The following is a 26,583-nucleotide window of genomic DNA, read 5'->3' on the forward strand; positions in this document are numbered from 1 at the left end:
TTACTTAATTACTCATTCTGTTTATTGAATCGACAGAAAGGGGATACAAAGGACTGGGCAAGTGCTGTGCACTGACATGGAAAAAGTGGAATTAAAATAAAATTTAAAAATCCCAGTAAAGCAAATCAAAGTTACTGTAATTTCAATAAAACAAAAAAAATTAAAGACATTTAATATACCACACATTTATAAAATAAATGTCAACCAAAAAGTGTCTTGTAAATAATTAGTAGAACAAGTGAAAATAAATATGAGACCTGAAGTTTTTATACTTTAATGAAATAATAAAACAAAGAAATTTAAACTACTAAACATAATCTGAGAGGCAAATAAAAAAGCAAACCCCATTAAGAACACAATCGTCTGGAAACATCAGTCCATAGTTAACTGTTACTCCATACCAAGAGCTCTGTGTTAGCTACATCACACCACAATGCCCTATCCCTTTCCATAGCTCAGAAACCTCCAGAGCAACACCCAGCGTCTTTACATGATCTCTACAGCTTGGTTTATAAGCACATACATGCTTTCGGGATCTCCCTCAGGAAAACACACACACACACACACACACACACACACACACACACACACACACACACATACACTCTCTCTCTCTCTCTCTCTCTCTCTCTCTCTCTCTCTGCCAATAACATTTACCCTCACTGAGCCTACAAATGTTATTTAATTCTAGCATGTTGATCCTGATAATGTAAATGTCTAAGTTAAAGATGGGACACAGTTTTAAGTTTTATAAAAATAGACAAGTATTAACCAAGCCTTAAACTCAAGAGAGGGTACTTTACATGTGCACAAGACATTCAGTAAAAATGACAACCTAAAAGTTGTTTCTAGAATATTTTAGGAATCAAGTTCTTTCTCAAACACTCAAACACACACACACACACACACACACACACACACACACACACACACAAAACACACACACACACACTCTTTTAACTTCATTAAATCCAGGCAATCTGGATTAAGTAGATAGGGGATGGGCTTTTACAGCTTGTTTTTGCAACTCTAGGGCAGCGACTATAACAATAACTCAACACTGCAAAGTTTAGGTTAATTTCACCCTGTTTTTAGAAAGTGTCTAAGTGTAAATGCAAATTCACCCTTTAAGTTAGCAGTTTATGTGAAATCAGGTATGGTTTTGGAAATGGTGGGAATGCTTTGGCCAGCAACACAAAGGGAGAGTTGGTGATGTCTAAATGAGACATCAAAGTAAAATTAAGTAAAAATATATTTTTTTAAAATGGGAACAACTAAGACAATGTATCTCCTCTCCTCCCATTCTTCTGCTGTAAAGTAAACGACATAGGCATTGCCCCCGTTCAAGAGATGTGCAAGACGTGTACCCAAGGGAGGCAGAGGGTCAGTTCTTGTTTGCAGGAACCAACATCCTAGAAAAGAAAATTTCAAGATGGGGAGGGGTGGGAAAGGATTTTCTATTAATGCCACAGGACGCCCCTTAAGGCAGACTGCTCCTCATCAACTGCTCTTGCGGAATTACTGCTTCTGTTTGCCTAGCAGGTCCACTTAATTACTTATAGTCGGAGAATTCTAGTTTTTGTTCTCCTACCCAATAAAATGAGCCAATTTAAGGGGACATTTGCAAGTAAAATGCCCTGTTTTTACTACTTACCTGGGTTACCAGGACATTTAACTGGCCAGGAAGAGCAATGCCACACAGCTGGCACGAATACTAATGGAATTCAAACCCCAAGTGTGAAGCTTCGTCATCTCCCCTAACTCCCATGCTAATTCTTTTGATCACCACCCACAAACCAACCTCAGTGACCCCCCCCCCAAATCCAACACTTTACCACTAATAACCAGTTAATTTAGAGGAAAAAGACATTTAATTCCATTCTTACTCTAGCCCTTAATCGATGCATTAACAACAGAAACATTTTAAGCACATGGAATTGAGCCTACTAACCTGATTTTTGGAGCCAAAATTCTCCACTATTTTGATCTATGTGCAAAAAGTATTGGTACTTTTCAGTTTATACATTGGTTAGCATCTTGTGGCAGGCTTGACAGAATTCTCTTAAGCCTTTATCGAGTTTATCACAATGTCAGAGATTTTCACGTAATCCTGTCACCAGGTTCTTCCACCATAAACCCTAGCTTTCTTCACCTTTCTACCACACTCACTTCATGGCAAATATACGAAACAGATGCTTACAGCAAATTGGCACAGTCAAGTACCAGTCTAGAGAGGGAGCGGCCAGTTAAGACAGACTTGGAAACCGAACTCACCTAGCTACTATCAACACCTTTGCATAGTTGTAACTCCACTCTAACAGGAGTTATGTTCTGGTCATGGCCCTCACCTTCGGGGCACGCTCTTACCTCCCAGTGTTTTTAAATGTACTTCAGAAGCAGTGAACAGGCGGGTCTAGGTGCAGCTGGATACAAAACTGCCCTGATGGGTACAGCCCTCAGGGAGCATCATGCACATGCCACGTGGTACACTGTAACCACATCTGTAAACAGCTGTGGAGTTCTGTGCCCACATGGTGTTAGGGATTGTTACTGTAGACTGAGGTGTATGGATTAATGGCTTCAGGGTATATCAATCAAAAGATGGTCTTAACTGCACTGAGGTAAAGAGGAGTTGCCACTTAATTATATACAGTTATGAATGAAAATTTTTATTCAAGCTTAAAGTGAAAAGTAATTTTAGTCAAGAAAATGAAGTACCAGATAAACGGTAACATATTATTTTAACTAAGAAGTATCAAAACAGGATTTCTCTGATTTTCTAAAGTGATGGTCTCTGAAAAATGAAGCTTAAAGGAATCTTTTCCATTACCCATTTGAATTACTAATCTGCTGACTCCGATCTGTCACCTCCTTACGATGGGTGGACTTTGGGAGAATGACCACTGCCTTCCTGGCTTTTCCCTCCCTGCGACCCCCACAATGGGAAGACCCCTCAGTACAAGCCTCTCTCTTCTCTCAGGATCCCGAGGGGCATATGATCATGGTGAATGCTATGGACTTGGCTTGGCCTCAAGGGCAAGTTGTACCAGATTTTTGTTGTTGTTGTTCATCAGGATACATTGGAGTTAATTCCACTTTTCCTTCCAAGAGCTGTGGTCACCCTGGTTATCTCCTATTGGAAAACATGGATTTCAAGGGAGACTGGTTAGACCCAGCAATTATGGAGTTGAAAACACCATGAACATCAATCAGGCTTATGTTAGATATAGGGTCTTCAAAATGACAAGTCACTTTTTTTCCATAAAGGAAACATTCCCGTAAACTAAAAGGGGAGGGAGAGGGAAAGACTGTCCACAGCACCAGTTTGAATGAGGTTCATTATGGCAACATCTGAGAAGCTGAGAAGGAATCTTCTTTAAATGAGTGTCCCTATATGTTGGACATTAAGGGCAATTAGGAGAAATGACTCAGGCTTTAATTCCAGTTTACATAAATGTTTGTAGCCTGCTGACTTCCTCTAAGATTTAACTACACTATAAATTCCCAAAGTAGGTCTATCTTCTGATGTCTACTTCTGCTAGATCACATCAAAACGATTCCCTCAAGTTCAGAGAACTTGGAACAAGCTTTCTTGAAAACCTAGACTGATGCTGATCTTCTGTACTGGTTTATTTATAAAATTTTCCTTTTGAATCTTGAATTTCTTCAGTATCAGGTACTGATGTCCCTTCAGGAATAAAATAAAAAGGGGAAAGTATCTCTCTGGCTTTCCTGTGCCGTGTCCTTCTGAACACTGTTTCTGACCATGCCATGTCTCACGTGGCACTCCAGAAGAGCATCAGTTACACTGCATATCTCAGTCACAGAGGACACTGTTTTTAAGCTGGTTTAGATTCCAAATGTATACAAATGAAGTCACTTTAATCCTATAAATACTTCTTAATTTATTTTTAAAAAATTGTGCTGTTAACCCTTTTACGGGGCAACAACTATGTGAAAAGTACAAAACTTTTTGTCAAATGTAATATTGAGAGTGCTTTTGACATAGTTCACTGGTTTATCATCTGATCAGCATATACTGCGCAACGGGCAAGGCTAGAATCCATGAACCAAGCTGCAAAGATCTCACGCTAAATAAGGCGGAAAGATTTGGAGAAACGAAAGGAAATTCTTTCCTGTCCAATGTATACTCTTCAGACTAATGACCTCTTCCTATCAAGCCTTCTAAACTGTTAAATAAAGTTTCCAAACAAGCATTTGAACTTCATTACACAGAAGAGCAACAAGAATGGTGTCCCACCAGACAAAAGGCAGGAGGGAAAAAATATATATACTGAGTTCAATGGGTAAGCCTGAATGTAGCACAGTTCTTCACAACCGATGGGGAATAATTCAACATGGTGTCCAACAACGTTCTAGACGCGCTTCATCAACTGGTTACTAGGAAGCAAGGTGTAAATGTTTGGCCCCAATCGGGCTTCAAAATGGTTCTTTTTTTTTTTTTTTCATGACGAGCATGTCTGTCCAGCTATCAATCATGTTTGTTTGCACCAAATCCCAAGCCATTAAAATACGACTAATTTTAAGTTAAACAGAAGTCGTCTGCTCCAAATTTGCCATCAACTATCCATGCTACTGCATTCCTCTGAATGAAGACCGGATGAAATGTGCAGGGAAAAAGAGAGAAAAAGATACCAGTTAGAAAGTTTCAAAATCAGCATCAAGAACAGTAGACTTAAGTAACAATGAACAAATTATTGATACTTTCATAACCACTGAACAACAGTTGTCTCTCCCAGTTTCTAGGTGATACATTAAATTGTAACCTTGTGACTATGCTGAATAAGGGACAAAGGGAATGAGTAATTAGAATTTCCCATTTCTACATTGTCACTGGGGGGAAGGGGTCGGGTTGAGACAGAGTCTCTCTGTGTAGCTTTGACTGTCCTGGCACTCACTAGGTAGACCAGGATTGTCTTGAACTTCAAGAGATCTACCTGCCTCTGCCTCCTGAGTGCTAGGGATTAAAGGCATGCATAATTATGCCCGATTTCCTATTTTTAAGATTAAGCTTGAAATAGATAATTAGAATAAGAAGATTTTTGCTAGTTTATAACAAAAAGGATGGAAAGAAAACTCTGGTAGTATGAGGGAGGCAGAGCTGCACATTCCAACTGTGTCCTCAACTCCTTCAGCTGCTCCAAGTCGACCATACCATGCAGCTCCATTTGGGAAAAGTGTACGTATGACGTTTCTTTTTTTGTTTTTGTTTTTCGAGACAGGGTTTCTCTGTGTAGCCCTGGCTGTCCTGGAACTTACTTTGTAGACCAGGCTGGCCTTGAACTCAGAAATCCGCCTGCCTCTGCCTCCCGAGTGTGGGATTAAAGGCGTGCGCCACCACGCCCGGCACGCATGCCGTTTCTTACAGTACAGTTCCCATAGAGTAAGATAAGCTCCTCTAGAATATCACGATTCAGAGTACTCACAGCTGGTGTAGCACCAGTCTACACCTTTAGACCAGCTTCTCAATCTAGGAGCAAGCACACAGTCTCATAAAAATAAGAACCACTCCTCTGGTCTGGGGATTAGTCAATTTTATACTACTTCAATATAAAATGCAATCACACCACGTGCTATGTCTGGTATATTTTTGTTTCTAGTATGTTCCATTCAGCCTATTGATTTCTAGGTTAGTGCCCCTTCTTCTGTTCATAGCATGATTAACTACTTCATCCTATTCCATTTTATATCCCCTAAGTACACAAACAAAAATCAGAAGTCACCAGTTTTGTAACTTAACACAAAAGATCAGCAACTTCTCTTTTAAGAAAAAAAAAAGTGTTGGGCTAAGAGCTACCACGATAGATCAGCAGTTAAAAACCCATGGCTGTCCTTGCAGAGGCCCATGGTTGACTCCTAGCATGCACATGGTGGGTTTGTAAAGCCTCCAGCTCCAGTCCCTCTTCTGGCCTCTGGGAAAACACCCATAACACAAAAATAAATTCATTTTATGAAGTTCCTGGGCTAGTAAGATGGCACCACGGGAGAAGGCACTTGTTGCTAAGCTTGAAGGCCTACATCAACCAACAGGACCCACATGGGTAGGAGACTAAGCCCAGCAAGCTGTCCCCTGACCTCAGCACAGCAAGGCACCCAGCTCCCTCTCCCACAGTTAATACTTTCAAATTCCTATTCTAAACAGGTACAATTTAATCAGAAAAAGATTTTATTGTGTATGGGAAGACTGCAGACAGTATCCCAAAAAGTATCTCTCCCCCCGCACCCCCACAAGGTTTCTCTGTGTAACAGCCCTGGCTATCCTGGAGCTCTCACTAGACCAGGCTGGCCTCAAACTCACAAAGATCCACCCGCTGCCACTGCTGAGATTAAAGGCATGTACCATCACCACCCGGCCACAGACCACATTTGTATGCTCAGATCTGTGTTGGTGAGGCCTAATGGAAGCTGCTGAGCTGGGTCTCATCTTACAACTGAGTCAGTGTTTGGCAAACCCACGCATGTGAATTACCACATTGACTAAAGTAATGGAGTACAAAGTGGACTCTTAGCCCACTGTGGGTCAACAGCTCTCAGGAGCTGCCACCACCGCATGACCAGCACTTTCCTATTCTCCCAGTCACGTTCTGAATGACTAACAAAATAAAAAACTACAGAATTGGCTCTGAGAGAGTGGGCCTGGGCAGGAACCTGGGTCCCACGCAGGACAGGCAGGCAGCAGTGAACACCTCCAGGAGAAGGTGCCTCCTCGTCCCAGCATTGCCACTCGTGCGGCTCACATGCTTGCTTCCATTCTCACTCATCTCTGTGTGCAGTTTTTTGGTTTTGGTTTTCTGAGATAGGTTTCTCTGTGTAAACCGGGCCTCCCACCTATGCCTTAAAAGGTGTGTACCATCACCACCCCAGCTTCATCTCTCTATTTATATATTTAAAAAACAAAAGAAGGCTACCTTCCCTCCAATGGAAATCATTAGTTAAAACTGTTGGACATTTTTCTTACTAAATTATTTAGGTGAGAGGCTTGGAGAGATAGATGGCTTTAGAAGTTCCGAGTATTTGTTACTCTTGCACAGGACTGGCATTCAGGTCCCAGCATGCATACCAGGTAGCATGGGCACACAGGCACACACACAAGAAAATAACAAAACAAAAACACCAACTGTATAGGTGGAATACATTGAACAAAACAATCTGTAAGTCATTTCCTTCCAAACGAGACGTTTTTACTTGTTCTCTTTGAGGAAAAAGAAAAGATATTTACATAAAATTTATTACTTCTCTCTAGTACTATTATATTTAATCAAGAATTTGTCCTCATCTGTTAGCTTTATGACTTTCTTCATCTTCAAGTATCAAGGTGGTGGGGAAAACTTTCCAGACCTAGATTTGCCGAAATGGCAGCGTTCAACAAGTTAACGAGCTCTGCCATATTTTGGTTCCTTCCCTATAAAATGAAAATAAAAATGTTTCTCTTACAAGACCATGAACATATGTGAGAGCAAATACTCTGAGCACACTACTCGGCACAAAGGCAGCACAGGGCGTTTTAGTTTCTTCCGTCCCTCACCATCAGACACAGTTCATGTTAGTATAGCACATTCTATATACAGTGCTAAGGTATTAGGATAATCCCAAAATGATGATCATTAAAACTAAAGTTTCTCAAGTTTTATACATTTGTTAGTTCTCATATGTATATAGAGTATTTCATGTAATGTCACATTTAAATAGCAGGACAAAACAACATGTTAATAGACTTCTGTGTGCATGCAAGGAGGTGGTAAGATATGTGGAGGTCAAAGGACAACCTTCCAGTTCAAGACAAAGTCTCATTTGCTGCTGCCCTTGCCTGACAGCCCCTGGGGGCCATCCTGTGTCCCCCTCCCATATCCCACAAAAGCACAGGCATTAGGCTAGCTTACTTTCTTCATTGCCTCTCCAAAAACAATAAAACCTAATCCTAGATTTCTTAAATTCTTTCTATAAATTGAGATAGGTGAGAAAAAAAAGACATATTCCATGTTTAATGCGCTATGTAAACATGCTGTTAACTCAGAGTGACGCTTCATCTACAGACAACACGGACTGCACGGCCTTACCTTCAATATTCTGGTGGTCTATGAAAGGTGCTGGTCCCCATATTCTAACAGTGCCATCGTCTGAGGCACTGGCCATCATGGATGGAATCTGTGGGTTCCAGCTAACACAATTTACTGTGCGCGTGTGCCCTGTGAGCTCCGCAATTGGCAGTTCACTACGTTTGTGCCAGATGTAAACCTTGTGATCTAAATGTACAGCAATTCAGAGAAATGTTAGAAAGCTGTGTTATTAACAAAATCACTGACCCCACGTTACTACACACGTTACCCCACGTTACTACACACAGAAGATTCTTCAATAGTACAGGTTACACGGAGGACATATATATGGACAGTTTAATAAATTACAAAAATAATGTGAAAGCCATGTTACCTTTTTCCTTTCCAAAAATCACAAAAACATTTGTAAGAGTTTGTCCATGTATGACTGATAAATAATTATAATCAATCTGGGGCAAGATGGTTAAGATGGCTCAGCTGTTAGGAATGTTTGCTGGCAGAGTTCAATCAATGCCCAAGCACCTACATAAGGTGGTCCCTCTAGAGGCATCCACACTCACACTCATGTGTGCACACAGACACAAACACATAATAGCATTTTTTAACAGAAAAACTCCAATTACAATGAAGAATAATAATACATAGTACAGAATAGAGATGATAATACATTCTACGGAGACCTTAGGTGACAGAAAAAAACCAAGATATCCAAACTGAAAACCAGCAACGATTGAGACTACTTAATGTAATTAAACTGTCACCATGCTATGAGGAGGGTACTATGCTTCTCCCACACTGCACAGAGGTAACGAAGTGAAGCTACCTCTCACGGCCTAAATGCAGTTAGGGATTACTGTAGACAAACACCTTATTTATATCTGTACCTTACGTGTAGTTTGTGGAAGATGCTAATCTCATAAAGTGACCATAAAAAGAATTAAATCCACTACACCGTAAAGATAAGCTAATTACACGACGATGGTTCTAATCTGAGAGCAGAACTCAAGGATAAATCAACTTTATTATGACAATCTATTGGTGAACCAAGGGGTCAGTGTGGAAATTTGTGAAATGAGCGCACTGCTCTACCTTTCAAGAGCTAGGACTCGGGGAATGCACTACTATGCCTGGTGGCTTGCTGTATTTCAATGAAGGAGCACAGGTTTGAAAAGTATGACAACAGACAGGCATCTTTGCTTCCAGAACTTGGGAGGTGGGCAGATTCCTGTGAGTTGGGGTTCATGTGAAAATGTTCAAGGAGGCCTTGGGTTCCATCACCAACAATACATAGGAAAATAAACAATCAAAACACAACAACAACAACAACAACATTAAGGACTCAAGCCACCCCCCAAAAGGTAACATTGAGAATGGACTGAGTAATTGACTAAGGAATGTAATAGCACAGCTCCCGCTTGCTGAGAAGCTGGGAGAGCTCTGCCCCAGTGAGGACAGGATACTTTACCTTCGCTGCCACTAGCAATGAAGTCTTCATTATGGCCTCCAAAACACGAGTGGATTGTATAAAACCCTTGGGTAACACCTTGATATTTCCTTACTAAAACTCTGTCTTGCAAGTCCCATAAATGAACTCCCTGTAGGAAAAAAAAGGTTTTGTTGCTGCTGTTTTCTGAGACAGCTCAACTCTGTAGCCCTAGCAGTTTTTGCCTGCACTGTGTGTGGAGCTTTTTTTTAAGTTAATCTCACTGTATGCCCCAGGCTTCCCTGGAACTCATTCTGTAGAACGGGCTGGCCTCAAACTCAAAGAGATCCACCTGCCTCGCTGCCCTAATGCTGGGATTAAAGGCGTTCAGCACTTCACCTGGCCCTCCTAAGTACAGGCATATACAGTATCACTCAGCTTAGTAGTTTATTTTGTTTTTTAAGAGACTACCTAGCTCAATGGCTCTAAAGTCCTAATGTTGGGACCGTTTAATGCAGTTCCTCATGGTGTGCTGACCCCTAACCATAAAATTATTTTGTTGCTACTCATAACTAATTTTGCTACTGTTATGAATCTTACTGTAAACATCTGATATGCAGGATATCTGATAGGTGACCCCCATGAAAAGGTCTTCCACCCAGAGAGGGGTTGTGACCCACAGGCTGAGAGCCACTGGTCTAGCCCAGCTGGCTTTGGAGCTGCTGTGTACACCAGGCTGCTCTTAATAAAAATCAGCCAGTTCTGGGATGGAAGGTGTGGTCTACCACATCCAGTCTCAACAGAATTAGCAGTAATTGTGAATATTCCTTTCCTATTGGAGCATTGTCATTTTCTATTTGTCAAAAAGGTCTGTATTTCAGCTAACTTATTTTTGATGCCTACACATTAAGCACTAAACACAGATAGTTAACACTTGTACTAATACAACAAAAGCAAATTCTCACTAAAACAAAATTTTTTAAATGTTAAAAAAACATACCTGAGTTGCTACATTTAACAAAGCTAATCGGCCATTTTTGGAAATAGTAAATGACATAATAGGATGATCTTCCTGTACTCTGTAATCAGAAAGAGCTGGTCAGGAGCAGCAAAGCAATAGTCAAGAACTTCAAATTATAAGAGACTATAAACTATTATAGCTTAAATGATATTTTGCCATTTATATACATATATAAAATGAGTTAACATGTACTACCTAGATGCCAATTCAGATTACCAATCAAAATAAAAAACAAACAAAAAATTGCTTTTCTGAAAAAGCCCAAATACACATTTTGGTATAAATTAGAGCATTTCTTTCTCTTCCCTTCCTTCCTTGGTTCCACCCCCACCCCCACCCCAGCTCCCCGCCCTCTCTCTCTCTCTTTTCAAGACAAGGTTTTCTCTGTGCAGTCCTGGCTGCTCTGGAACTCACAGACCTGCCTGCCTCTGTTTCCCTAGTCCTGGGATTAAAGGCATGGGCCACCACTATGCCTGTTCTAATGGAAACCAATTAATAGTTACATGTTTCTATCTGTCAGGTCCTCAAAGTTGTAGCCCCGGACTCTCTGGTGCGTGTCGGAAGCCAGCACAGTCTTCCCGTCACTCAAGCACCACAGGCACTGTACTCGCACTCCTTCCCAGGAGTCCAGAAGATTTCCGTCCAGGTCCTAACAGAAAATCCAAAACAACAACAAAGCACTCAGAAATGCCTGGCACTGCTTTCTGAGAACAACTTGACAAGGACCTAAGCAATGGGAGTTTGACTCCAGGTCTATTCTGTAACACCATGACATGCAGCACTGAGATATGAAAAAGGAGAACTAATGCTAAGATCAACAGCGATGAATCCCATAAGCTTCATCTTACTAGAGAGCAGCAAGTCTCAACAGCTACCCAGGAGATCCTGGAATGCAAGAGAGCTGCCTTCAAGTATAGCGCGTGACCTACCCAGAAGTAAACAGGCTGTTCCATAGCCTATTAAAATCTGCTTTATTCCACGAAGATCAACTACAACTATGAGTCTTTCTAAACACCTAACTAGAGTAATGTAGTAAGAAAAAAAAATTAAAAACAATAACCTAAAAACCCGTCAGAGTCATGTGAGGCAGTGATGTGACTGACAGATGGAACCTGCACAGCACAAGGACACTTCACTCATGTCATGTCACAGGACAATTTACCTTAGCTTAATTAAGTAGCTTACAATTGCCTGGCATGGTGGTGCATGCCTTCAATCCCAGCATTCTGTAGGCAGATGTAGGAGGGTCTTTTTGAGTTTGGGGACAGTCTGATCTACATGGGCAGGGTTAGAATAGCCACACGCTCAACCGCTGAGCTACCCTTCCAGCCCGGCATTTATTATTATTTTATTCAGCATTCTTGTGATTGTCCCACACAAGGTCTCCTAAACCCCAGGCTGACCACGCAGCCAAGGAGGACCTTCAGTTTAGGACCCCACTGTCTCCACTTCCCACGGCTACAACTGCAGTGTGGGGAGCCAGCTCAGAGCTCTGCAGTGTGCTAGCCACACATTCCATAAACTGAGCTACATACACGCCCCACACACATTGTTTATTACTTTTGAGCCGGGGTCTCTTAGAGTCCAGGTTGGTATCTAATTCACTACAGTCCAGGCTATCCTTTAACTGCAAATTTCCCGACTCAGTCTCCCAAGTGCAAGGATTACAGCCATGGGCCGCCATGCCTGACTAGTAATGTTTTACTTTCTAAACCTACTCAAAAGAAACTGCTGACATTTTCAGTCCTATAAATTAGTACCTTTGTTTTAGAGACAGAGACTATGTAGTCTTGGCTGACCGAACTCAAGAGATCCACCCACAACTGCCTCCAAAATACCGGGAGTATAGCTAATTCTACACTTTTCATGAATACCTGAAAGGGTTAAAAAATACGAAGAAAAGTAACAAATAACCTATTAAATACTCATTTAAGAGGAAGGTAAAATAGGTTTGCATATAATGTGTGTCAAGTCAATCTCTTTTTATTTTATTTTCTTCATTTTTGAGATGGATCTCATTGTATAGCCTTGAACGGCCTGTAAAACTCACGGAGCTCTGTCTACCTCCACCTTTCAAGTGCTGTGATTTAAAGCATGTGTCACCATTCCTGGCAAGTATGAATTTAAATAGTCATTAAAAACAACCATTCCATTTACTTTTAAATAGTCAGACACTGGCAAGGGAGCACGCCATACTTACACACTGGTAGAACTGACCACGCTGACCTCCCGTCACAAAGCGTTTCCCATCTGGATTCCAGGCCACACTGGTCAAACTGTCTTCATGAGATTGGCTCATTTTTGTTCTTAATTCTCCCGTCTATAAGGAAATAAAACTGTGGATAAGATGTTTGAGATTTGTCTCTAAGAGGTGTATGTTAAGAGAGAAAAGGACTGGAAAGGAAGGAGGAGGAGGAAGAAGAGGAGAATGGAAGGTAACAAGTACTTTCCTGATCACAGAAACACATTTTTCAGCCTCTTAAAAAAACAAAAAAATCAATTGTCTTAAGAGTTTACAAAACAGCTGAGCCAGGCGGACTTCTGAGTTTGAGGCCAGCCTGATCTACAAAGTGAGTTCCAGGACAGCTAGGGCTACACAGAGAAACCCTGTCTCGAAAAACCAAAAAAAAAAAAAAAAAGAAAAAAAAAAGAAGAAAAAGAAAAAGAAAAAGAAGAAGAAGAAGAAAAAAAAAGGTCATGTTTTACACACAATGATGAAAACACAGAAATCTTTCCTGCCTCAACAGTATGGATTCCATTGAGCAAAGCAAAGCACGTTGGAAATGCTTACTTACTGATTGTCCTCTAATAAACAAGCCTTACCCCTAAACATACTTATATTTATAAATCTAAAAACTTGCGCTCTACGCTGGGTGTGGTGGTGCACACCTTTAATCCCAGCACTTGGGAGGCAGAGGCAGGTGGATCTCTGAGTTCGAGGCCAGCCTGGTCTACAAAGTGAGTTCCAGGACAGCCAGGGCTATACAAAGAAACCCTGTCTCAAAACAACAACAACAAAACAAAAACAAACAAACAAACAAAAAAAAACAAAAAAAAAAAAACAAAAAAAAACCAAACCGTGGGCTGTAAACACTTGAAGCAGTAGCATGTACAGTTAATAATAATTCTGGTTAAATGGATTTTTTTTTTTTTTTTTGGAGCAAGGTTTAAATAGACTTTATTGTTACAAAGGGGGACCCCACCAAGCAGAGCCTATACATGTGGTCCCAGTTGTCACCATGGAGACATCGAGGTCATGATTGCAGAAGAGGTGACTGGAATTGAATAACATGATCCCTGGGAAGGCCAGCCAGGAATGCAGGAGACATGATCAAGGTGGGCTGGCAAGAGTGGTCTAGTCAAAGGATGAGGGGAAGACAGCTCCCTTCACTCCCGCTTCTTGTAGCTCTCCAGGTGTGACAGGACCCAGCGCGCAGGCAGAAGACAACACACAAAACAGGAAGTGAGCCCAATGGTGATATCCAGGACCCCGAGCTGCTCCCGCGCCGGCTTCGAGTGAACCTGAGCCCGCGGCACCATGAGCCAAGCCGAGTCGGTCAGGCTCCTCAGCAGCAGCGTCGTCAAAATGACGGCGTGGAACGACCACGGACAAGGACCAGCCCTTAAACGGATTTCTTGTATAAACTAAGAATAATGTTGGGTTTGTTTGGTTGGTTTTCCCCAGTTTGGTGTAGCCCTGGCTGACTTGGAACTCCCTCTGTAGACCAGGCTGACCTCAAAGTCAAAGATCTGAGTGCTGAGATTAAAGGCAGGGCCGCTACAATGGTAAGAGTAAGTTTTAACAAATATATGTATTAAGAGCATGTTGAACTTAAACCAAGGAAAAAACTTGCTCACCTGTACATTCCAAAGCCAAAGCTCAGAGCAGTCATCTGGACCACAAGCAACAAGATAGCTGTCATCTGGACTCCATGCTATATAAGAGACACCATACGCATGTCCTTCTAACGTTTTAAGCAGTTTTAACAGGTGCGTATCCTAAAAAGCAAAACAGACAATGTGGTTAACTCCCATCCCTAAAAGCTACCATTTTCTAGCACAAGAACTTACGTACACTGATAGTCTCATTTGTGCCTCAGGTTTCTGTGCCAATCTCCCTTAAGCTCGGCAGCTTGCTTCACAGACATTTACTCACATTGATGAACTACCTACTATAAACAAGATGTTCTGTACTATACAATATATAAAACTGTCACAGAATTTTCCCTGAGAAAACTTGAGACTGAAAGTAGATGTGAACACCAAAAGTTAGCTCTTCTTAAAGATTTGGAAAATTTCACTGACACATAAATGCACCCTCATAGGGCATAAAGTTCAACAGTTACAACTACCATTATCCAATCACATTTTCACCATCTCCCCAAAAGAAATCCTATATCTGGTAGTGATCATTTCTCTCCCTGTAGTTTCCAGCAACCACTCCTTTGTTTTTATTCATTTGTCTATTCTGGGTCTTTCATATAATAAATTAAGCATGATAGTCTCTTGTAGCTCACTTCTTTCATTCACTCCAATGTCTCTGTGAGTCATTCATGACAAATTTTATTGAGTGATACTCCATTTTACAAACACATTTTGTTTATTTGGTTTCTACATTTTTGAATATTAAGAGTAAAATGGCTAAGAATATGTAGGCATTTTTCTGTGGACATGTCTTTTACCAGTAATAATGTGATATCAACATTATACTACTAATAACGATATATTCCAGGGACGAGAATGAAGTTTTAGGAAGATTAAGAAATCTGTTGGGCTCAGTGGTTAAGAGCACCAACTGATCTTCTGGAGGTCATGAGTTCAAATCCCAGCAATGGTGCCTCACAACCACCCGTAATGAGAGACAAATAAAAAAAAAAAACCTTTGGGCCTGAGCAAGCGGGGCCTGGGGCTGGGGGATGAGTGTGGGGGTGCGGGGTAGGCGGCTCTGGAGTGAGCAGGGCCTGGAGCAGGGGCCAGAGCAAGAGGGAGAAGGGAAGGGGTGCTGGGGGGGGGGGGTCTGTCTCTGCCTGGATAAGGAAGGCACCTAAGAATCAATGGGGGTGACCTAGCTGTGACTCAGTACACTGGGGATACAGAGCCTGAAACAGCCACTTCCTGTAGCCAGACAGGATTGCAGGAACTTCAGTGGAGTGATAAGAGGCACCAACCCAACCACTAAACTTCCAACCCAAAATTTATCTACAAATATATGAAACTGTCACAGAATGTCTAAGAAATAAAGGGACTGGAGCAGTGACCGTGAGAATGCCCAACAAATAACCAGCCCAACTTGAGACCCATCCCATGGTCAAGCACCAACCCCTAACACTGTTAGTGATCCTTTTATGCTTACTGACAGGAGCATGGCTGTCCTGAGAGGCTCCACCCAGCAGCTGACTAGGACAGATACAGACACCCAGAGCCAAACAGTGGATGGAGCTTGGGGACGCTTATGGAAGAACGGGAGGAAGGACTGCGGGCCCTGAAGGGGATAGGAACTCCACAGGAAGACCAACAGAGTCAACTAATCTAGACCCTTGGGACTCTCAGAGTCTGAACCAACAACCAAAGAACATACACAGGCTGGACCTATGCCTTCCTGCACATATGCAGCAGATGTGCAGCCTGGTCTTCATGTGGGTCCCAAACAACTTGAGAGGGAGGTGAGGGGGTGGACAGCTATACCAAAAGCTGTTGCTCTATGTGGGATATGTTCTTCTAGCTGGGCTGCCTTGTCTGGCCTCAGTGAGAGAGGAAGCTCCTAGCCCCAACCCTCTTGGAGAAAGGGAGGGAAGCTAGGGGCATTATGGGAGGCAGTGACTGGGAAAGGGGCAATGAGTGAAATATAAAGTGAACAAGTAAAAAATAAAATTAGATTGGAAAAAAAAACCAAAAAACAAGAAGAAATCCATCTCTAACAGTGGAGAAAATTTGCTGCCTGCTTTTGGGCCTGTGCTCTACAAGCTGAACTACACATGATGCAGATGCATAAGTGACAAGGCTGGAAAAGTTAACGTGGTCACTTCATAGTAACAGCTGTATTTTACATGGTGGGTTAAGCCATTTAAAAATGCAGTTTTGGGGCTGGTAAGATGGCTCAGTGGGTAAGAGCACTCGACTGCTCTTCCAAAGGTCCAGAGTTCAAATCCCAGCAACCACATGGTGGCTCACAACCATCCGTAACAAGATCTGACTCCCTCTTCTGGTGTGTCTGAAGACAGCTACAGTGTACTTACATATAATAATAAATACATCTTTTAAAAAAAAATGCAGTTTTGAGTGGTCTGAATGGCCTGATATTGATGTTAACTACACTGTTTATTTACAGGACCCTAAACTTATCTTACATGACAGTACAGTCCAATTCAATCCATGATCTTTAGAGATTTATGTCATTTTAATTTTTTTTTTTTTTTGAGACAGGGTTTCTCTGTGTAGCCCTGGCTGTCCTGGAACTCACTCTGTAGACCAGGCTGGCCTCGAACTCAGAAATCGGCCTGCCTCTGCCTCCCAAGTGCTGGGATTAAAGGCGTGCGCCACCATGCTCGGATTTAGGTGAATGTTTAAAACAAGTGTAGTTCCTTAACCTATTTGAATTCACATTCTGTTTTGACTAACAGACAGACTGGCTATGTACGTATGTTCAACTAGTTAAAAGAAATGAACACATTTGTATTTGTAGGTTATCTAGTAATAAAGACAATTCTGAGTAGAGAAAATTTAGCACTTAAAACCCATATGCAGTAATTTTCAAATGTCATCACAAGGGAGACTGTACATGGGACCCCACTGTACCACAAGTTATCCTCAGCAGTCAACACTTCACCCCAGTTTCCTCATCGCAATTCAAGACACCGTATTTCAGCACATCCAAGTCACTCAGTCAAATAATGCATACCAACTTGGCACAATCTCTAGTACTTAACACTGTATGTACAACTGGAATAATATCAATCTATGAACATAAAAAAAGAAAAACACTCCGGGCAGTGGTGGCGCACGCCTTTAATCCCAGCACTCGGGAGGCAGAGGCAGGCCGATTTCTGAGTTCGAGGCCAGCCTGGTCTACAGAGTGAGTTCCAGGACAACCAGGGCTACACAGAGAAACCCGGTCTTAGGAAAAAAAAAAAAAAAAAAAAAAAAGAAAGAAAGAAAAAGAAAAACCCAAACAGGAAAAAAATTGGAAAAAAGTGATTAACATTGTCAGGCATGATGATAAATCTGTACCTGCCCAGGGTTCAGGAAGGAAGTTCTCCAAAAGCCTTGGAAGCTGAATAAGAACCTCTCTCAAAAATAAATAAATAAACAATGACAACAACAACAAAAATCAAGTGACAAATATGACCAAAAGGGACTTCCAGAGGACTTATACATGTGTACATTAAAACTAAGTAGGCATGTGGTGGCTCACATTTTTAATCCCAGTACTCAGGAGGCAGAGGCGGGTAGATCTCCGAGTTTGAGGCAGTTTGGTCTACAGAGTGAGTTCCAGGACAGCCAGAGATACACAGAGAAACTGGTCTTAGAAAATAACAACAAGGGGACTGGTGAGATGGCTCAGTGGGTAAGAGCACCCGACTGTTCTTCCGAAGGTCCAGAGTTCAAATCCCAGCAACCACATGGTGGCTCACAGCCATCTGTAACAAGATCTGACGCCCTCTTCTGGAGTGTCTGAAGACAGCTACAGTGTACTTACATATAATAAATAAATAAATCTTTAAAAAAAAAAAAAAAAAAAAAAAAGAAAATAACAACAAAAAGGTAACTAGTGAGTTAAGATTCAAAAATACCCTTTCAGGGCTGGAGAGAGAGCCTCGTACTGTTACTCTGGCATAGGACCTGGGTTTAAATTGCTGGAATCTACACAGTGGTTCATAGCCATGGAATAACTTGGATCAGATGCATTCTTCAGGCCGATGCAAGTAAGGCGCACATATGATGCACATGCACATATGCTGACACACACAAACAAATCTAAACTATGTAAGTACACACACACAGAGGAATACATACCGGATCAACTTGCCATATGATAACTGTGGTATCCTTTGATCCTGTTGCTAGTTTAGTGCCATCATTAGAAAATTTACAGAACCACACTTCATTACAATGCTCTGTAAGTATCTGTTGAGTGTAACAGGGAAACTGCCTCCTAAAACAAACAAATCCGCACATAATTATTCTTTCAAAGCATATTCAGCAATGAGGACATTTCACAACTGAGAGAACTTTGGGCGATCACATCACAAACCTCAATATAAACATGAATGCACTTACAACTCAAGAGTAAAATTTACTTTGGAATGTTGAAAAATGAAACATTATTAAATACTTTTTTTTCCAAGCCAACTCTAATGAAAATCTGTTAATATAAAATCTAATTCAACCTAAAGCTTACTTTTTTTCTACCTTCTGAACGCTACTTGGTCTGATTAAAACAATTCATATAAATTATTATTCATGAATTGTTTACCCACTTTATAGATGAATGACGGTTGTTTTACAAGGAACTAGGAACAATGTAGCATTTTAAAGCATGTAAAATCGGTAAGCTATTGTCAAAGACTTGGTATGACAAAAGAAAATGGAGGTGGCAGTGAGATGGGAAACTGCCTGCTGGTCAGCTGACCTACTGACAACCCTAAGTCCCAATGCTGCCCACTGCCTCCACACACGTGCTGTGACACACATGCACGCACTCATTAAAAACTGATGAGAGGGGCTAGCAAGACGGCTCAATGGGTAAAGTGTTTGCTGTCAAGCCCGACAACCTGGTTCAATTCCCGGGACCCACATGATGAAAGGATAGAAACAACTCTTGCAGGGAACGTGTTGTGTTTCACCTACATATGTGTGTGCGCATCACACGCATGCCTCATGTACCCGTGGAAGCCAGGAGAGGGTGTCAGGTTCCTTGGAACTGGAGTTACAGTAGTGAGCTACCATGTGAGTACTGGGAACCAAACCACCAAGAACAGCAAGGGATCTTTTAACCACTGGGCCATGTACGTCTCCAGACCTCCGACTCCATTTTGAGGCTGCTTCTTACTACTACAGCTCAGTCTTATCTGAAACGCTTTATCTTTCTGCCTCAGTCTTCCAAGTACTGGATTAATAATAGGCAAGCAGGTATGACTTTTGCTTAAGGTCACACTTTTAAATTTATCACCGAAGACTTCAAAAGTCTTCTCTAATTTTTTTCCCCCAACCAATAAATAACAGAAGCTAAGATAGTGGCAAGAGCCTATGGTCCCAGCACCTGAAGTTCTGGCAGGAAGACCGACTGAGCCCAAGAGTTTGAGACCAGCATGGGCAACACAGCAAGACCATGTCAAAAGAAACGTGTACTGGTATGCACATAGAGAGAAGAGCACTGTCACCTCATCGGCCTGACAGGTTACAATTAGCTTTAGGAGGTAATACTTGGCAACCTTAAACTTTTAGATTACTTAACTAAAAAGTACATCAATTATTAAAGTTATTTTTCTGAACTGAAATTACACATATTTGTATTTTATTAAGCATGTATTGGCATGTACAGTACCAAGTATTGTATGTGATACCTTTCAAAGGATACTGTTTTAAACTTTACTTTTGTCTCATGTATATGGGTGTTGTCTGCATTTATGTTTGTGTACCCTTGTGTGCAGTATCCACAGATGTCCACAGAAGCTAGAAGACGGCACTGGACACCCTGGAACTGGAGTTAGAGACAGCTGTTAACCATGTAGGTCCATGTAGGTGCTGGGAACAAAACCTGAGCCCTCCTCAAGAACAAGTACTCTTAACTACTGAGCCACTGAATGCTGAGCCATTCAACAATTAGTATCGTTTTTTTTTTTTTTTTTTTTTTGGTTTTTTGAGACAGGGTTTCTCTGTAAAGCCCTGGCTGTCCTGGAACTCCCTTTGTAGACCAGGCTGGCCTCGAACTCAGAAATCACCTGCCTCTGCCTCCCAAATGCTGGGGTTAAAGGTGTGCACCACAACGCCCGGCTAGTATTCTTGAAACTAATTTGACAAGAGAAATTTTATCAACACCATTTTTACAAGGCTCAAAAAACCAAGTATCTTACCAGATTTTCACAAAACTATTAGTACCTGAACTACAATTTGAGCCTAAGATAAGCTGCACTAATTTTTTAAATGTCAAGTTTACATATTTTTCTAAGACTGAATTTCAATTAAAAAAAGTTTAAATGCCTAAAGTTAAACACAGTAAAAAAGATTCATTTAGATTAGCAAATTACATTTTACGTAAGGACTGACTCAAAATTACAGAGCATAAATCATTTCATCTATTGACAGCTGTCAGTTATTTTATTATTCAATCTTTATTAAGAAAAGGCGGGGCTGGAGAGAATGCTCAGTGGGTAAGAGCACATGCTGCTCTTGTAGGAAGACCCAAGCTCAGTTCCCAGCACCTACATGGTGGCTCACAACTGTCTGTGACTCGTCCTAGGACATCTGTTACACCCATCTGGGCTCTGTGGGCCCCAGGCATGCACATAGTGCACAGGGCAGGACATTCACATGCATAAAATAAAATCTTTTTTTTTTTTAATTTAAAAATAAAGACTACAGTAACATGCAAATTTAATGGCCTTTTTCAGATACACAACTGATAGTTGATGTCTGCTTTCAAAAAATTTAAAATTTAAGATGGTATTAAAAATCAGTACCATGTGAAAGAAAACAGTTAAGTGTAACATTTTGACCAAAGTCAATCTTTAAATTGTGTCTACAAATATTTGTAATTATCCTTTACTAAAAAATTAACATTTATAAAGCAGCCTATGAAAACATACTTCCATTAATTACTGGTGTTAAAACAAAAAAAAGCTCAGAAAATCATTTCTCCTTTTTCAAAAAATCTATTCCTTACTAGTTAAATTTAACCAAAACTATGAGCACATAACTGACAAAAGCCTCTCCTCTCCAGTGCTCACATGGGTGTCCAGTGTCAGGATTCAGCAACTCTCCAGAGAGGAAAGAATGGACCACTCTCAATGTTTACATGTAATTTCAGAGAATTTCTAGCTCCAATGCTAAAATCTACTTTTCTAGAAGAAAATAAACCAGATGGCTAAAAATGATCAACTTTTCTTTTGAAGACCTCCAGCTAAACTTAAGGAATTAAAGTGAGGCTCTATTTTCCAGTTTGGCAAGGAAGGGTACAACTTACTGAGTTAATGCCTGGTGTTAATCACTTAGTGTCCTTAAAATCTACCTCTAGAATGAACAGCGGGCTGGCTCCTGGTTTTCCGGCTTGGTAAACTGGGTAGGTAGATTCTCCCTGAGTCAGGAAATGCAGGGGTGGGAAAGAAGGCTTGGCAGCTGAAGTTCTTACATGCAAGCAAGAGGACGGGAGTTCAGATGCCTGAACCCCATGTAAAGGCCAGGTGGATATGATGGCCAGCCTGCAACTCCAGCCTTTGAAGGTGGAGGCAGGGGCCCCTGGAGCAAGCTGGCTAGAGACTTGCTGGGAGTGCTGAGCTCCAGGTTCAGCGAGAGACCCTGTCTCAAAAGAATAAAGTGGAACAACAACTGAGGAAGATTTCCAACACCAACCTTGGGCCTCCACACAGATGCACCCACATGTACATGTGTATGTGTTTCCACACACAAGGGCCCACACATGTAAAAACATTCACTCAAGCATATATATCATACACGTGAAAAACAAAAATAATAAAAAAGAATTTAAGTGTAAAAAACAGCCTTAGCAGGTCTGAGTAAGAGGTAGAGAATATCTATTTGGATTTGCTATGTTTAACCAGAGCAATAGCCACACTGCACTCGGGTCTGAGGCAAGAGAGAAAAACTGCAGCTCTGCTGTTTCCAGGAGTCATCAGCTTCACGGGGAGAAGAAGAAGGAGAAGAAGGAGAAGGAGGAGGAGGAGGAGGAGGAGGAGGAGGAGGAGGAGGAGGAATAACCCTGGACACAGAACTAAAGGGGCAGGCAGCGAACACAAGCCCTGGAGGGGTCAGAGCATCAATCTAGAGCTTGGGATATTCATTTCAAAGAGTGCTCAAATACTTCAGAAAACACAAGATCCACTGGAAAGAAAGCAGCTGCTCAATTAAACCGACTTTTCCCTCACCAACATCAACACATTTTATGCTGTTGTCTCTGTAGGCATTAATACTATAGAAACCTGATTTAAAAAAACGAGAATATGAACAGAAGAACTATACAGCTGGTAATGACTTGAGGATTACCTTTGAAGGTAGGTGGTGAACAGGAGGTACAATTTTTAAATTTTCATATTTTTAATTTATTTTTATATGTATGGGTGTTTCATCTGCAAGTATGTCTGGGTACCACGAGTGTGCATGTTTTTGTTTTTAAAATCATAAAGAAAACTCAAGGAACAATTACTTTAGAAAAATAAGAACGTTTCAGTCCTAGTAAAATTTCAGAATGCTTTATATATGGACTAAGGAGCAGCCCTGTCGCCAAGGTGAAGGATGGAAAAGGGAGACTAACATTTGTTTATTGGTTCCACAGACATCGCTATCTCAGGAATAAAGGAGTTTGTCTCCACCCAGGAAGGAAAGGCTCTCACTTTCCAATACACCTGCCACCAGCAGGTCTGGCTTCACCTTTCAGTGTCCCCAGCAGAAATGAGCCACAGAGACTTTGGTCTCCAAGTGTCTTAACTTTGACAGTCTCCAACCACCTACAGGAGCTATGAAACAAGGGACTGACTAACTGCACAGCCTTTCAGTCCATTATCTCCCTCTGAACCCAACTTAAACCAAAAATTATTTAAGAATCTCCCAAACAAGTCAAAGAACAGTGTTAAGGAGTGGAGTGGCTAAAAAACGAGCTGGTCACTTCCTAGCAGAGCAGCGCCTCACACGAGCCACAGCCCAGCACTATTTTCCTAAGGAAAACCGCACAAATGAGTCTTCCCTTCTAAGTGTGGTGAGCAATGTCACAACTGTACACACAGGCAGATCATAGGGCTGGGATGTGGCTCAGTGACAGAGCTTCTGACTAGCATTTGAAAGCCCTTATGTTCTATTTCCCAGCACTAATGAAATACAAAAACCAAAGTAAAACAACACACCTCAACATTATTTTAAAGCAGTGTCATGTGCGCAAGTATATACAGTATTTACATATCCTGGAAGTTCCTTTCTGACTCACATACACACGACTGTCTTTCAGTACTGAAAATCATTACTTTCACTTATTCTTCAATGGATGTCAGCAGAAAAAATGTCAGCTGCCTGCTTTTCTAGAGTTTGAGAGGGTTTTTATAATTTCTATCTTGGTATTTTAAATGTAAAGTTCTGATTTAACTTTGGAGAGCATCATTAAAACAGAAAAGACACTTTTACTAAAAGAATAGTCAACACCAAAAGACAAACTTGAGTCCTGTGCCTGGCTTGGTGAACACAAACCCAGAGGCAATGCCCACTACTCTAGTCATTTCTGGAGCCTTTGGTTACAAAACATACAATTCTCATTAAGGAAAAGTTTCCATGATATTTATATGCAGAGAATTAATTTGGTGCCCTGTTAAACTGTTGAACACAGGTGGCCAAATGTACAGACAGGAAACTGGCCTTGGAGCTTCAGCTCCCAACCATGGCATATCATAAACATAAGCTCATACAACAGAACTAACTTTTTATGATTTTTTTCTACTAAGTCTTTCCATTTTAGTAGTCCTGGATTTTACTGTGAATTAAGTGTTAATCATGTATGAACTATTATACAGGTATACAAAAAAAACCCTAGAAAGTATTCTAATAAAGTTCATAAATCCATCTGTAAAATGCTAATTTATTTGAAAGTATAAGAAAATTTTCTCTTACCTACTACAAACATGATCTATAAGTAGAGACACAGAATCTAGATTATTGTCAAGTTTGGTATTGTGATATAGGCACCGATCCCTTTGTAGTTCCACCGCCTGCCGCAGGAGAGTCTGTAAACGCCGTGGGGGAAGCATCACTGATGGTGGTAAATAGGCTTTAATAAAAGATATTTTAAAAAGAGAAATAAAAATAATAATAAACTGTAAAGTGTATATAAGACATTTACTCCTGCTGCTCCTTCCCTCAATATCACTGTTTCCTTTACACTGACAAGCTTAGGGACGGGACATAAGGTTAAGTTTTCGGTACTCATCAAAGGCTACAGTGACACAGCCACTAAGAAGGAACTTATTGGCTGCATCTTGAAGGTAGAGTTTCTAGGGGAAAACACCACATACAGAAAAATACCATAAAAGTGAAAGGAAGGGGAGTAGAAAATTTGATGATGTTTATTTATCAGTAGACGACCCGTTTAAAAAAAAATCTTAAAAAACACTGGCTGGTCAAGTCCTAGCTGCCCACAGTGGCTATTAATGCCCAGGGAATTGTGGAAACTCATACAACACTGTTTTAACATCAATATAAACTTATTTCAATCCGCATGCATTTCCCCAGGACACACAGAGTCTGTTTTCTGATTCCTGAGATTTCCGGTCTCACTGCATGGCAGAACAGCATGATTTGAATAGAAAGAAGGTATTTTATATAAAGATATGGTAAAAATGACATTCCCAAGTCAACTGGAAAGTGCTGTAACATAACTGGGAAAAACAATTTACCTAAAGAAATCAATCTGGAACCCAGCTAGGCATGATGGAGCACGCCTTTAGTCCCAGCACACAGGAGGCAGAGGCCGGTGGATCTCAGAGTTCAAGGCCAACCTGGTCTACAAAGGGCGTCCGGGACAGCTGGGGTTACAGAGAGAAACCCTGTCTCAAAAAACCAAAACAGAAAGTAGAAAAAGAAATCTGGCCCCTTTTAAAGAACAAACAAAACTATAAAGTGCTCTGATGTGAAGCTGTGCTCACATCTTGTTCTCTAACTCTAGCACTCTTCTTCCGAAGGAAGCCTTGCGAGCATGGCTGCGCTGAGAGCAGCGCTTTCTCACTGACTCCAGGTTACAGCTTCTGAGACTCTTTGGTTGAAAGGGTTCTTTAATGGTCCCTCTTCTTACACAAGCGCTCAGTAGCATGACTGAGTAGACGCGTCCTGTCTGCTCTCCTCAGTCTACTTCTGACGGCAGAGGAAGGAACATCAGAAATGACTTACTCTGAAGCTTGTCCAGCAGTTTGGACCGGGACGCTGTGCCCTTGCCTTCCCATTCAGCTTTTGCCCGTAGGTCTTCGGCATGGCTGCACATCAGATACCTTTAACAGAGTAGGAAACAAATCTCAAACCCTTTTCCTTGGAATGAAATTGAAAAACAGTTGATTATTTTCACAATCAAGTTCTTGTTTACACAAATCAAGAAAAACATTTTTACAACGAATTCAATTTATTAATACAATCTGATGCCTTCATAAAATCATTAAAAGGAAAAAAAATTATTAAGGTAATGATAGTACCGAAACACCGAATACTATCGTTGCAATTAAAAGTATTCCCTTCTGTTGTTATATATGTGATCACGCTCCAAATTCTCAGCACACACTTCATCCGATGCCCGTAACTATCCCATACGAAGCAAACACTATTATCCTAGTTGCATAAATGAAGAAACTGAGACGTGGAATGCTTAGAAGTAGTCTTGAGGCAATATAGGAACACAGAAACCCAGGCATTCTAGTTGCAGACCTTCTCTTCAGCACTGAGCTAACTACACAGCTTCTTTTTTTTCTACTGTAAGTACTAAAAATACAAATCAAAATGACTTAGGGACCAAGAAGCTGATGTAGTGGGAAATGACACTTGCTTTACGTATGTATGCCTGACACCCCAACATTATTTCCCACTATGTGCAGACAGTGGTATAAACGCTCAAGACCCTCAACTCTGGGGAAGAGAACCACCTGCTGTCTCCAGCCCAACTCTTCTCAGCCAACAGGACCGACCAAAAGAAGGGAAGGCCTTTATTCAAACTTGGATGTGAGATCTGGCAAGTGGCTTTCCTGGGTGCCCTGTCTGGTGCTCTGTCAAATATGCCTTACTTGTCACTTGTATAAAGGACAATTAGGCAGCCAGGGCTAACTGAAGAGAAGGGCTCGCTCTGCTCCCTAAGGCACAGGGAAGAC

General features: G+C 41.2%; 1 protein-coding gene and 1 pseudogene across 8 annotated transcripts in view; both read right to left on the reverse strand.

Moving 5' to 3' along the window:
• Wdr26 (WD repeat domain 26) overlaps nt 1-26,583 on the reverse strand; it is a 47,696-nt gene continuing 21,113 nt past the window's right edge. For 3 of the 8 annotated variants that reach the window (XR_003954940.1, XR_373605.4, XR_373606.4), the window contains exons 5-15: nt 25,622-25,719; nt 24,350-24,506; nt 18,536-18,674; nt 14,381-14,521; nt 12,723-12,842; nt 11,026-11,171; nt 10,502-10,580; nt 9,544-9,673; nt 8,079-8,264; nt 7,241-7,423; nt 1-4,606 (exon numbers count right to left, since the gene is read on the reverse strand). Coding sequence is in view for 4 of the 8 variants with exons in the window: in XM_006496817.4 (XP_006496880.1) it covers nt 4,581-4,606; nt 8,079-8,264; nt 9,544-9,673; nt 10,502-10,580; nt 11,026-11,171; nt 12,723-12,842; nt 14,381-14,521; nt 18,536-18,674; nt 24,350-24,506; nt 25,622-25,719 (1,222 nt within the window). In the remaining 4 variants the exon portion in view is untranslated. Of the gene's footprint in view, nt 4,607-5,018; nt 5,492-7,240; nt 7,424-8,078; nt 8,265-9,543; nt 9,674-10,501; nt 10,581-11,025; nt 11,172-12,722; nt 12,843-14,380; nt 14,522-18,535; nt 18,675-24,349; nt 24,507-25,621; nt 25,720-26,583 lie in introns of those variants that run through there. The other 5 variants (XM_006496817.4, NM_145514.5, XM_030253521.1 and 2 more) reach the window with 3 other exon arrangements.
• LOC108167594 lies at nt 13,840-14,347 on the reverse strand (annotated as a pseudogene).

The sequence above is a fragment of the Mus musculus genome, chromosome 1 (genome assembly GCF_000001635.26).
Source record: "Mus musculus strain C57BL/6J chromosome 1, GRCm38.p6 C57BL/6J".
NCBI classification, from domain to species: Eukaryota; Metazoa; Chordata; class Mammalia; order Rodentia; family Muridae; genus Mus; species Mus musculus.